The sequence below is a fragment of the Moschus berezovskii genome, chromosome 3, assembly GCF_049115385.1.
Source record: "Moschus berezovskii isolate FMDL1 chromosome 3, NW_MosBer_1.0, whole genome shotgun sequence".
NCBI classification, from domain to species: domain Eukaryota; kingdom Metazoa; phylum Chordata; class Mammalia; order Artiodactyla; family Moschidae; genus Moschus; species Moschus berezovskii.
In genome coordinates this window covers 13,047,149-13,061,168 of record NC_142462.1, presented here as the reverse complement: position 1 = coordinate 13,061,168, position 14,020 = coordinate 13,047,149, and the positions used below count along the sequence as shown (strand labels likewise).

The 14,020-nt window shown below is 40.8% G+C and overlaps 1 protein-coding gene across 1 annotated transcript in view; it reads left to right on the top strand.

Moving 5' to 3' along the window:
- Positions 1 to 14,020, top strand: part of ABCA13 (ATP binding cassette subfamily A member 13) — a 338,145-nt gene that overhangs the window by 284,336 nt on the left and 39,789 nt on the right. The window contains exon 42 of the mRNA XM_088834807.1: positions 8,380 to 8,530. Within this exon, the coding sequence (XP_088690933.1) occupies positions 8,380 to 8,530 (151 nt within the window). The remainder of the gene's footprint in view (positions 1 to 8,379; positions 8,531 to 14,020) is intronic.

Genomic DNA, 14,020 nt, shown 5'->3' with positions numbered 1-14,020 from the left:
TCTACTTGTTTTGCTATTATGAGTAAGCTTCTATGAACATTAATGTACATGTTTTATCAGACATATGTATTCAGATCTATTGAGTGTATAACCAGAAGTGGAATACTGGGTTGTATAGCTAGGTATCTAAGCGTAGCATTTGAGGAATTGCCAAACTGTTTTCCGCAGTAGCTGCACCGTTCCTGGTAGTCATATATGAGGGTTCCAGTTTCTCTACATCCTCACCAACGTTTACCATGTTTCTTGTTTTTTATTATGGCCATCCCATAGGGTGTGAACTGTATGTTTTTATGGCTTTGATTTGTGTTTCTCTGATGACTAATGATGCTGACAATTTTTTCTGTGCTTATTGGTTATTTGTACATCTTCTTTGAAGAAATATATATTCATATCCTTTTAACATTTTTCAAACTGGGTCACTTTTTTTTTTATTATTGAGTAGTATGAGTTGTTTACATTCTAGAGTCAGCCCATTATTAGATATATGATTTACAAAAACTTACTCCAATTGCATGGCTTATTTTTTATATTCTTGATAGTGTTTTGAAACAAAAAAATTAAATTTCAGTTTTATGCAATTTATCTTTTTTGTATTTTTTCAGCTTCATTGTGGTGTAATTGATAAAATTTTAAGATGTTTAAAGTGCATATGATGATGACTTGATATACAATATATAATGTGGAAAGATTTCTCTCATCAGCTTAAAGAATTCATATATTACACACTGATTATTTAAAAATTTATGTATATTTTTAATTGGAGGCTAATTACTTAACATTATTGTATTGGTTTTGCCATACATTGACATGAATCTGCCCCGGGTGTACATGTGTTCCCCTTCTTGAACCCCCCCACCTCCCTCCCTATCCCATCCTTCTGTTTCATCCCAGTACACCAGGCCCGAGCCTCCCGTATCATTCATTGAACCTGGACTGGCGATTTGTTTCATATCTGATAATATACATGTTTCAATGCCATTCTTCCAATTCATCCCACCCTCGCCCTCTCCCACAGAGTCCAAAAGACTGTTCTATACATCTGTGTCTCTTTTGCTGTCTCGTATACAGGGTTATCGTTATCATCTTTCTAAATTCCATATATATGCGTTCAGTTCAGTTGAGTTCAGTTGCTCAGTCGTGTCCGACTCTTTGCGACCCCATGAATCACAGCACGCCAGGCCTCCCTGTCCATCACCAACTCCCGGAGTTCACTCAAACTCATGTCCATTGAGTCGGTGATGCCATCCAGCCATCTCATTCTCTGTTGTCCCCGTCTCCTCCTGCCCCCAATCCTTCCCAGCATCAGAGTCTTTTCCAGTGAGTCAACTTGTCGCATGAGGTGGCCACTTTGGAGTTTCAGCTTTAGCATCAGTCCTTACAATGAACACCTAGGATTGATCTCCTTTAGAATGGACTGGTTGGATCTCCTTGCAGTCCAAGGGACTCTGAAGAGTCAAGTATACTGTATTGGTGTTTTTCTTTCTGGCTTACTTCACTCTGTATAATAGGCTCCAGTTTCATCCACCTCATTAGAACTGATTCAAATGTATTCTTTTTAATTGCAGAGTAATACTCCATTGTGTATATGTACCACAGCTTTCTTATCCATTCGTCTGCAGATGGACATATAGGTTGCTTCCATGTCCTGGCTATTATAAACAGTGCTGCGATAAACATTGGAGTACATGTGTCTCTTTCAATTCTGGTTTCCTCGGTGTGTATACCCAGGAGTGCGATTGCTGTGTCGTATGGCAGCTCTATATTTCCAGTTTTTAAAGGAATCTCCACACTGTTCTCCATAGTGGTTGTACTAGTTTGCATTCCCATCAACAATGTAAGAGGGTTCCCTTTTCTCCACAACCTCTCCAGCATTTATTGCTTGTAGACTTTTGGATAGCAGCCATTCTGATTGGCGTGAAATGGTACCTCATTGTGGTTTTGATTTGCATTTCTCTGATTATGAGGGATGTTGAGCGTCTTTTCATGTGTTTGTTAGCCATCTGTATTACACACTGATTTTGAATTCTAAAGTTTTACTGAATTTGGTGATTCATTCTAACAGTATTCTTTTTTTTTTTAGTAGAGTTTGGATAGATGCTATCTTTTCTATTGTTGCTTATCCTTTTTTGTCCTATCTAGGAATTATTGCTTTCTCCAAGATCAGGAAGATTTAGGCATATGTTTCCTTCTAGGAGTTTCATAATTTTGGGTCCTGTGTTTAAGGTTTTTTTTTTTTATTAATTGTGAGTTGATTTTTACATATGGGGTGAGGTATGGATCTAATTTTTTGCTGTACAATATTTATGGCATTCCCTTATAATTTTTTTTTATTTCTGTAAGTTTAATACTAATGCCTCTTCTTTAGTTTAATACTAATGTCTCCTCTTTAATTTTGATTTCAATAATTTGAATCTTCTCTCCTTTTTTTTTGATCCTGTGGATCCTTTTGTGCTTTTTCAAAGAACCAACATTTTATTTTGTTGATTTTCCCTAAATTTTTCATATTCATTTTTGTTGTGATTTTATTTTTTCCCTTCAGATTGCTTTATTTAGCTTGCTCTAATTTTTCTAATTTCTTATTGGGAATGTTAGGTTATTGTTTTGAAAATGAGTTTCTTTAATATATATATTGCAACTGTTTCTTTTCCTATATGTACTCCTTTAGATGAGTCTCATAAATTTTAATATGTTTTATATTTATTTTAGTCATCTCAAAATATTTTCTAGTTTTCCTTATTTGGCATATCATTTTCTTGGGAACATGTCATTTAAATTTTACATATTTGTGGTCCTCTCAAATTTCCTTCTTTTTCTATATCTAATTTCATTCTATTATAGTCAGAAAACGTATATTCCACGATTTCAATCCTTTAAAAATTATTGATTTTTTTTTTTAAGCTCACAAATATTCTATCTGGAAAATGTTTTAAGAGCATCAGAAAGGAATGTCCATCTGCTGTTTTGGGTGAGGAATTCTATAAAAGTCTCTTGGTCCAGTTGGTTATAGTGTTGTTTGGGTTCTCTGTTTCCTTCTTGATTTTTCTGTCTGATTTTTCATTCCATTATCAGATGTGATATACTGAGAATTCCAATTTTTATTGTTAAATTGTTTCTTCTTTACTTCTGTCAGTTTTTCTTCATGTTTTCTGGGGCTCTGAGGTAAAAACATGTTAATATTTGTTACATTTTCCCAAGGAATTGATGCTTTTATTATTATGTGTTTTTCTGTGTGTCTGTCAAGTTTTATACTACAATTTATTTTGTCTGATACTAGTATAGCCACTCCAAAATGCTTTTGGATACCATTTGCTTAGTATATCTTTTAAAAATTTGTTGTAAAACACTCACTGCATAAATTTGACCATCGTGACAATTTTTAGGGGTAGAGTTCAGTATTAAGCTATGAAAAGTTATGGAAGAAACTTAAATGCATATTACTAAGTAAAACAAGCCCATCTGGAAGGACTGTATATCAGTGTAATTTCAACTATATGGTGATCTATAAGAGTGAGAGCTATGGAGAGAATAAAAGATCAGTGGTTTCCAGGGAAGAGGGAGGGAGGGGTGCAGAGGCAGAGTACAGAGACTTGGGGGCAGTGAAACTGACCTGTGTGCTTCTGTGGGCACCTGACATCATGACTCTGACAGAGCCCACAGCATGTTCAACTCAAAATGCAAACCCCAATGTGGAATGTGGACATTTGTTCACAGGAGTATCAGTCAGTTTTAACAAATGTGCCAGAGCAGTGAAGATAATAATTGGAGGGGGGTGATTCTAGCTGACCTCCTTCATCTTCCTGTACTTTCTATTCCACTTTCCCATAAACCTAAGCCACTCTAAAAATTAAACCAATTAGTTAAAAAAGTAGTAACCTCCTCTCTTCCTTTTTTATATTGTCATCTTATCTTTGTATGAAAGTGTTAAAGAATGAAAACAGTGGTAGACTTGTATGGGCCACATAAAGGTTTTAGAACTGGTTCTTTAGTTAGTTCAAGGCAGTGGTGCCTTGCAGGGTTTAGTTTTAACATCTACAAAATGGAAAGTGGTGTTTAAAAAAGAAGGTGGGGGGCTGGAGGGACAGGGAAATGAAGCATGGCTCCTACATGCATATTGATCTAAAACAGAATAAATAGACTGCTGGTTATTTTTCCAGCAAGGGTGGGTTTGGGGGATTATCAAAGAAATTATAATTTGGGGTCTGCAACCATGGCGATGCATTGGCAAGTCCCCCTGTAAAAATGCAGAAAAGAAAGCTTTTATAGAGTGGAAGGCAGGGTGGGTGGGGCAGTAACAAGGAGCCTGCTTTCCATTGGCTGAGTCCAGGCCAGAAGAGAGGAAGTCTTTCTTCTCCCTGTGGGCTCTGCTGCTGTCACAGGGCTTGAGAGCTCCCCATGCTGGTCTTCTGTGTATGTGAGTCGCTTAGTCATGTCTGAGTCTGTGACCCTGTGGACTGTAGCCCAGCAGGCTCCTCTGTCTATGGAATTCTCCAGGCAGGAATACTGGAGAGAGTAGCCATTCCCTTCTCCAGGGGATCTTTCCATCCCAGGGATCGAACCCAGGTCTCCCACATTGAAGACAGATTTTTTACCATCTGAGCCACCTTGACTAACTTTGTTTGACTAAAGTTTCTGTTTTCTTTTTTTAAAATATACCAATAATTATGAGGTTACCTTTGAGGATATTGGAAATGTTCTAGAACTAGATGTTAATAGTAACAATGATTGCATAGAATTCTTTTAATGGTCCACTAAATTTTATACTTAAAATGTAAAATGGCTAAAATGGTAAATTTTGTATAATGTCTTTTACCACCATGAAAAACAAAAAAGAGGATAGAAAAAAGTTATTGAGTGAAATTTTTCCAGAGGCAGTGGTTTGAAACAAAACCTGATGTTACATATTGAAATAAAAAATTCTAATATGCCAGTAAATTTGCTGAAAAAGATCCTTACCACTATGTGTCTTGTGAAATCTCTTAAATACACTGATAAAGAAAATTCCTAAAAGGGCTTGAATAGATGAACATATTTTCTAAAGAGTAGCAAAAAGGCTGAAAAAAAATTTTGCTATTTGGAATTTAGGGAAAAATTGTTTCATGGATTAATGTTTACAAGATTAGGTAAAAAAGCAAAATGAAAAGGGAAACATAAAATTTTACACAAAATTTTACTCAAAACCAAATTTTCTTGCATTGTTTACTTGTTACCAGGTACTTGTACCACTTAAATACATATTAAAACATTCAGTCAGTTCAGTTCAGTCACTCATTTGTGTCCAACTCTTTGTGACCCCATGGACTGCAGCACACCAGGCCTCACTGTTCATCACCAACTCCCTGAGTCTACTCAAACTCATGTCAGTTGAGTCGGTGATGCCATCCAGCCATCTCATCCTCTGTTGTCCCCTTCTTCTCTTGCCTTCAATCTTTCCCAGTATCAGAGTCTTTTCAAATGAATCAGTTCTTCCCATTAGCTGGCCAAAGTATTGGATTTTCAGCTTCAGCTTCAGTCCTTCCAGTGAATATACAGGACTGATTTCCTTTAGGATGGACTGTTTTGGTCTTCTTGCAGTCCAAGGGACTCTCAAGAGTCTTCTCCAACACCACAGTTCTAAAGGATCAATTCTTCAGCGCACAGCTTTCTTTATAGTCCAACTCTCACATCCATACATGGCTACTGAAAAAACCATAGCCTTGACTAGATGGACCTTTGTTTTGCAAAGTAATGTTTCTGCTTTTTAATATGCTGTCTAGGTTGCTCATAACTTTTCTTCCAAGGAGTGTCTTTTAATTTCATGGCTGCAATCAACATCTGCAGTAATTTTGGAGCCCAGAAAAACAAAGTCTGACACTGTTTCCACTCTTTTCCCATCTATTTCCCTTGAAGTGATGGGGTCGGATGCCATGATCTTTGTTTTCTGAATGTTGAGATTTAAGCCAACTTTTTCACTCTCCTATTTCACTTTCATCAAGAGGCTCTTTAGTTCCTCTTCACTTTCTGCCATAAGGGTGGTGTCATCTGCATATCTAAGGTTATTGATATTCCTCTCAGCAATCTTGATTCCAGCTTGTGCTTCCTCCAGCTCAGCATTTTTCATGATGTACTCTGCATATAAGTTAAATAAGCAGGGTGACAGTATACAGCCTTGACATACTCCTTTTCCTATTTGGAACCAGTCTGTTGTTCCATGTCCAGTTCTAACTGTTGCTTCTTGACCTGCATACACATTTCTCAAGAGGCAGGTCATGTGGTCTCGTATTCCCATCCCTTTCAGAATTTTCCACAGTTTATTGTGTTCCACACAGTCAAAGGCTTTGGCATAGTCAGTAAAGCAGAAATAGATGCTTTTCTGGAACTCTCTTGCTTTTTCGACGATTCAGCAGATGTTGGCAATTTGATCTCTGGTTCCTCTGCCTTTTCAAAAACCGGCTTTAACATCTGGAAGTTCATGGTTCATGTATTGCTGAAGCCTGGCTTGGAGAATTTTGAGCATGACTTTACTAGAGTGTGAGATGAGTGCAATTGTGCGGTAGTTTGAGCATTCTTTGGCATTGCCTTCTTTTGGGATTGGAATGAAAACTGACCTTTTCCAGTCCTGTGGCCACTGCTGAGTTGTCCAAATTTGCTGGCATATTGATTGCAGCACTTTCACAGCATCATCTTTTAGGATTCAAAATAGCTCAACTGGAATTCCATCACCTCCACTAGCTTTGTTCATAGTGATGCTTCCTAAGGCCCACTTGACTTCACATTCCAGGATGTCTGGCTCTAGGTGAGTGATCACACCGTCATGATTTTCTGAGTCATGAAGATATTTTGTGTGCAGTTCTTCTGTGTATTCTTGCCACCTCTTCTTAATATCTTCTGCTTCTGTTAGGTCCATACCATTTCTGTCCTTTATTGTGCCCATCTTTGCATGAAATTTTCCCTTGTTATCTCTAATTTTCTTGAAGACATCTCTAGTGTTTCCCATTCTATTGTTTTCCTCTATTTCTTTGCACTGATCACTGAGGGAGGCTTTCTTATCTCTCCTTGCTATTCTTTGGAACTCTGCATTCAAATGGGTATCTTTCATTTTCTCCTTTGTCTATCACTTCTCTTCTTTTCACAACTATTTGTAAGGCCTCCTTAGACAGCCATTTTGCTTTTTCAGTCATTGAATGACTAGATTCATTTTTTTCTTAAATGAAAAATGCTCATAGTAGCTTTTGTAGTAGTCATGATTTCTCAGCAAGTTTTTCTTTACATAATATTCCATTTTGAAACTTTATCTTTTCCTTTCTGAAGTGTTCTCAGGAAAATTTATAGACTTTATGATTCTATCTATGTAAAAATGCTTAGAAAGGCATCAGTGTTTCATGTTAAATATGATCACATTTGAGTAGTTTAAAAATGTCCATGATGAATATCTATTAATAATAAAATTAGAATAAAACAGGAGCTCTTTTCCTTTAAGTAAGTACAATTTTGTATAATCCTGAGCAAGTACTCATGGAGCATTGCTACACTTAACGGATTAGCATTAGAATATTAATGGTAGACATTACTATTAATAGTAGGCATTAACAAAAACTGAGGGCTGAGACCATGAATTTTTCCTTTTAGCTCTTTTTCTGTATGTTCAATCAGATATATATTATTGCTATTGTAAAAGTGATTTTTAAAAAATCTGACACTGAGTGATAGCCTCACCATGGATTTATTAGATGTTCATATAAATTGTTTTGGTTGAGGGAATAATAGCTGTCATGGCCACTTATGGAGCAATAGTCATTGTTGACAAACCCCTAGGGAATTTGACTTTGGAGGCCAGTGGGATTTGATCACAGAATTTCCACGGGACTGGGGAAACAGACTCTTGGAGGGCACAAACAAAACATTGTGCGCAGCCAGATGATGCTGGGAAGTCTGTGCCTTATGCCTGTTCTTTGACATGCAGAGCATTCGTGGCATTAGAGCTAGGTCTGTCCTACCCACACATGGACTGCTACTAGTTCATTGAACCCATTTATACTAAGTTAATTAATTGCATTAAACAAACTGCAACAGGGCTTCCCAAGTGGTACTAGTGGTAAAGAGCCTGCCTGTCAGTGCAGAAGCCATAGGATGTGGGTTTGATCCCTGGGTCGGGAAGATCCCCTGGAGGAGGGCTTGGCAACCCACTCCAGTATTCTTGCCTGGAGAATCCCGTGGACAGGGGAGCCTGGAGGGCTGCAGTCCATGGGGTCACAAAGAGTTGGACATGACTAAGGTGACTTAGCATGCACTTAGCACACAGCGCAAACTGCCATAAGCTTGTGATTGATGAGCCAGATTTCAGAACTGGTGGTGTTTGTCTGGGAAGTTGGACCTTCTGTATGCTGCTGCTTCTCTTGGCAGAGAGGACGTGGATCTGTCTCTCGCTGGTGCAGCCGGCATCCGCGTTGGCTACTGTCCGCAGCAGGACGCCCTGGACGAGCTCCTGACGGGCTGGGAACACCTGCACTACTACTGCTGCCTCCATGGGATTCCAAAGCAGTCCGTCCCCAAGGTAAGAGCCTCCCAGGGTTTCTGCAAAGAGGTCCAGCAGAGGAGTGCCTCCCAGCACCGTGGGTCCCAGGCGAACCCTCTCAGCCCACGATGAGGATCCGCAGTGTCAGATTAAGTGTCCCTGAAATGCATTTCCAGTATTGTCACACTGAAGTTAACACAGATATGTCTGTGTAACATTTATGTTGTGTGTTTAGAATAGGTCCCTGACCAGAGAAGAAGCTGTGGGTAGGAGCGAAAGCCCACAGTCATCTGCAATCTTGTTTCCTCTAGGACCCCCTTCCCCACCAAGCATCTTTTACATTTAGTGTGCTGTTAATTTATATTGAAGAGCCAATGGCATAGATTTGGATTCCAGGGCCTGTGGAGAAGGACTTAGCTCATGTGTGGATTTGGTGGGTGGATGGAAAGGATGACTTCCTGTTGAGGGGGCTGCCAGCCGCACACCTGGGCTCCTTTCTGGAGGGTTCTCCATCTCCTTTCTGGGGTTCCGGGGGGCAGATGTGTGGGGGGAGCCACAGAACCCTCCTTCCCTTTCGGGGCTGAGGGAGTGGGTGCCACTGAGAGAACCAGAAGCAGCTGTCCTTCTGTCTGCTTCCAGCTGTGGCCAGTGAGGCGGCACTGACAGTCTTGACTGACAGCTCAGGCCAGGGGGCCAGCCTCAGACTGGCAGTGTTTTACCTCCTCTGCACCTCTCTGTGGAGGGTGTGGGGTGCTGCTAGCCTGTCTAGATTCTGAAGTTGGAGCAGAAATAAGGGGCGTGTGGGATGCATTTTCAATGAGCTTCTGCAGGAGATGGAGCAATCATAGGGTTCCCAGGAGACAAACCCACAGCCATCTCCTTCACCGGCCCATGAAAATTCATTCTCTGTGCTGCTGTGCCATGCCGCAGCCTTCCTTTCTTATTTATGCTCTGTGACTCTAAGTGAAACCAGAATGAGATCTCTCCATGTCCCTAGAGGGGTGCTAGTCCATCCACCCACCTCCCGCCTCAATAAAGCAAAGACACGTGTCCGCCCAAAGGGCCCCGCTCACCACAGTTTAAGCATCTCTTGACATCCAGGGCTAGTTGCTGGCTCAGCCTTTAATGGGTGTTTATCTCCACCGGCTCCCCTGGCTGGTTTCTGATTAAAGAGGTGGATGCTTGGCGAGCACTCTAAGCTAGCTCATCTGTTGTCCCGGGGGGAAGCACGCCCCTTGAAAGCATTCTTGTTAAGACGGTGGAGCTTGCTGTCTTCCAGAGCAATTGCTTCTGATCCTCAGCTGTCTTACGAGCTCGCTGTGCTGAGTGCCTCCACAGAGAAAAGTTATCTTAATGGTCGCCAATTAGGAACTGGCTTCATTTCTTTCATGACATGGCAAGTGATTTTGCAGATAGGATTGCTGCTTGCTCAGAGGTTTCTAAGATGTCAGCACATGTGTTCTGAGAGGAATTAGCTCCCCTGATAACAAATTCCCCTCTCCTGTAAATTTTAGAGATATGTGAAATATAGAAGAGGCTTGTCTGTTCCAATTCGCTCATCACTACGTGACCAGAAGGGATTTTGATAAAAGAGCAGAAAACAATAGTTCTGTCATTGTGGGCGAGGCACTGTTCTGTTTTACAGCAACCATGGGAGCTGTGCAGGGTATAGTCCTCATTTCAGAAGTGGCGGGATGAGATGGGGAGATAGCATCACTGACTTACTGGACATAAATTTGAGCAAACTCTGGGAAAGAGAGGACAGAGGAGCCTGCTGTGCTACAGTCTGTGGGGTCTCAGAGAGTCGGACACGGCTTGGTGACTGAACAACCACAGTATAGGAAGCTGCCCAAACCAGTGGCTGGAATGTGGGTGGTTTGTTTTGAGGGCAGACGGACTGGCTCAAGTGTGGGTTCTCAGCATATTTGGGTGGCTGGCTGATCAGATGGAGTTTCCATTGCCCCGAATGGCTCCGTCTGATTTTCCGCACCCCATGGGTGGCTGAAGAAGGGCCACCTCATGAGATTATGGCAGGGCTCCTCTGACGGGGAGCTGCGCTGGGTTTCAGGACTCCCAGATCCCGCAGGATGCTGTCCTTGTGTCTGCACTGTACTGGGCCCACTTCTCCACCTGTCCTCACGTCGCAGGACACCCCTGCTTGTCTTCTGTGGTTCTGGAGGCAGAGCCCCTCTGATCTGGGGAAGGTGCACCCCCAAGCATCCCCCTCACCTGGTGCTGCCACTGTGCGCCAGAGTCCTTGCTCATGTCCAGCTTGGGGTCTCCAACGTGTGGTTGTGTCACCTGTTTCTGTGACCTTCCAAAAGTTCACTTTGGTAAGAAAAGGATGCTGTCTTCATTCAGCTTGAATTTAGGCTCAGTGGATTGATGTAATCACTTAAATTTTTTTCCCCGTTGTCTACATGGCATAGTATTGGACTGGATCCATGTCTGAGCCTGAGTTCAGTTAATCTAATTTTTAAAAACTTACATAAAGTTATAACAAAATGATTATAACATGGTCTGGATTTCTAGAGACACATGTAAGAAAATTTCAGAGTTAGAGTCATATTCAAAACACTAAACCACACTGCCAATGGGACAGGGCTGGGATTTCTGTATTTTTGTTTTCCCTGGAATAGATAAGGTAGGCCCTTAGCCATCTCTCTTTGTTAAGACGGCAAACGCCTATCAGGGAAAGACCCTACTGCATCTTTCTGCTTATCTTCTCCACAGATATCACTTGTCTCCCCAAATTTTCTTCTATTCCCAGTTTTGTTAGAAGGAGCTAGACTTTATAAAACAAGAGAGACAGGGGCCAGAAGGAAATAGAGGATCAGAAGGAAGGCATTCTGTCTTAAGCCCTTCACTCCCTTTTTCTACTGAACATTTCATTTTGATCGTTTAATCTCATGGAACATTTCAGTGTGGTTATTGACACGTAAGGCAGTGGACAAATTTTGGTTTTGGAATCAAATGGATGGATGTATGAATCTCTGGGCAATTTATTTTGATTCAGATATTTATAGAAGTGCCATTATGTGTTAAAGATGATTAGAGATTGAGGTGATAAAAATGAATAATCCCAAATTCTTGCCTTAAGTGCAGTACAATTTCTAGAATTTATGGCAGGAAAATACCTAGTAGTGGAGAGAGATTCCATTAACTATTGACATTTTGGTGTTTAGGTGGTATTTTGCAACCACAGTGACTAAGGCATTACTTTTGCCATTATTTTGACAGGAGTACTGAGTGCAGTAAAGACTGCAACAGAACACTTCTTATTGGACCATTTTCAGTTATTTTTCTGAAAACATGACATTCCTAAAGTGGATCAAACTACTGTGTCAATTCCTGTATATTCTGGATTCTTTGCTATGGTTAACCAGTCCAGAATTTGAAGGCTGCAACACTTAACCTTTTGTGAAATTGGAAAAGCATGACACATGTTTCCTGATTTCATGAAAATTATCAGTAATAGTTTGGTAGGTTTATTCAGAAGTTCTCTTATCCTGCAGTGCATTTTCTACAGCAACAGGCTATGCTTTTATGATCGTCTTATTTCATTTTTCTGTTTATCAGCTTTCATTTAGGTCTTGCTAGCGCTAAGGGTCGGACACGACGGAGCGACTTCACTTTCACTTTTCACTTTCACACATTGGAGAAGGAAATGGCAACCCACTCCAGTGCTCTTGCCTGGAGAATCCCAGGGATGGGGGAGCCTGGTGGGCTTCCATCTATGGGGTCACACAGAGTCGGACACGACTGAAGTGACTTAGCAGCAGCAGCAGCAGCAGCAGCCTTTAAATGAAAAACTTTCCTGTTGGCTCAGATGGTAAAGAATCTGCCTGTAATGCAGGAGACCCATATTCGATCCCTGGGTTGGAAAGAGCCCCTGGAGAAGGAAATGTCTACCCACTCCAGTATTCTTGCCTGGAAAATTCCATGGACAGAGGAGCCTTTGAATAAGGAGAATGGGCATGAAATAAAATTTATTTCTGATATATATGTGTATTTCCAGTCTCTTTGGTACAATTTTTATGGATCTAAAAATAATCTAAAGAATATTAAGAATGTTATTTTCCCAGCTGGTGGCACTGCCTTCCAGGAGGAGTAAGATTCCCAGTAGACTCTGTCTTCCCAGTTTCCTCCTTTGCACGTGAACAGAGCCTCTTCTTCCAGGAAGCCTCTCTGGCTGCTTTCTTTCATTTTTCTATGTGAATGTCTACTTGTGGACTGGTTTTATTCTCTGGAAGACCCTCTCCGAGGGACAAGTAACCACCATCTTTACTTCTCTGATTCCAGCCATCATATCTCTGCCTCCCTCTCACAGGACTGCCTTTCACACTTCTGTCTGTCTTTTGTTTTGTTTGAACAACTTTTTACTTACTTCATTCATTTACTTTATGTTAGGGGCTTCCTAGGTGGTACTAGTGGTAAAGAACCCACTTGCCAATGCAAGAGACATAAGAGATGCGAGTTCGGTCCATGGGTCAGGAAGATCCCCTGGATGAGTGCATGGCAACCCACTCTAGTATTCTTGCCTGGAAAATCCCATGGACAGAAGTGCCTTGTGGGCTACAGTCCATGGGGTCGCAAAGAGCTGGATATAGCTGAAGCGACTTAGCACACAGGCACTTTACGTTAATTGAAATTATTATACTTAATGGAGCTATGGAAAGGGATAGTATCACTAGACCCATCTGGGAAAACAATGTCATTTCCAAGATGAACAGACTACTGACTTTGAGATGTTATTCTTTGGCAGATCTTAGGGGATTTAAGACCATCCTTGGGAATCTCTGGGGCCTTGAAATCTTCACCTCCTTGATTTATACTGTTTCACAACTAGACCAGTCATGGAGACTTTTAATTCTTTCTGGGTCATTTCGAGGCTGTACAAATAAAGTGAAAGAACAGTTTATCTTGAAAAGTGAAAATGTTACTTGTTCTATCCTATCTGACTCTTTGTGACCCCGTGGACTATAGACCACCAGGCTCCTTTGTCCGTGGGATTTTCCAGGAAAGAATACTGGAGAGAATGGCTACCATTCCCTTCTCCAGGGGATCTTCCTGACCCAGATCTCCTGCATTGCAGGTGGATATTTTACTCTCTGAGTTATCAGGGAAGCCCCAATTTATGTTAAGGAGTTTTTATTGAGTGGCCTAAATATTATCCTAATCTTTTTAGAAGTTCTTAATGTCTCATCATTGCAATTACCACTGTTATTATTACCATCCCAACTTTTATTAATTTATAAAAAAAGTGTATGTATGAGTTTAAAACTGTGCTCTATTGGATTATTTAGAACACACACTTATTAGGTCGCCCCCAGAGTCCTACAGAGGTTTTCCCACTTCTCTGATGTTTGAATTGAGGTACGATTTTGACCAGTTGGTTACATGATGATATTGAAAGAAACAAATCTGTGTTAATACTTCTGGGATCACAGGAGTTAAATAAAATTGTTTACAACATTTTAAAATCAGGCATAGTTGAAAGCAAAGGTTTCTTCGTCTTGACTCCCAGAG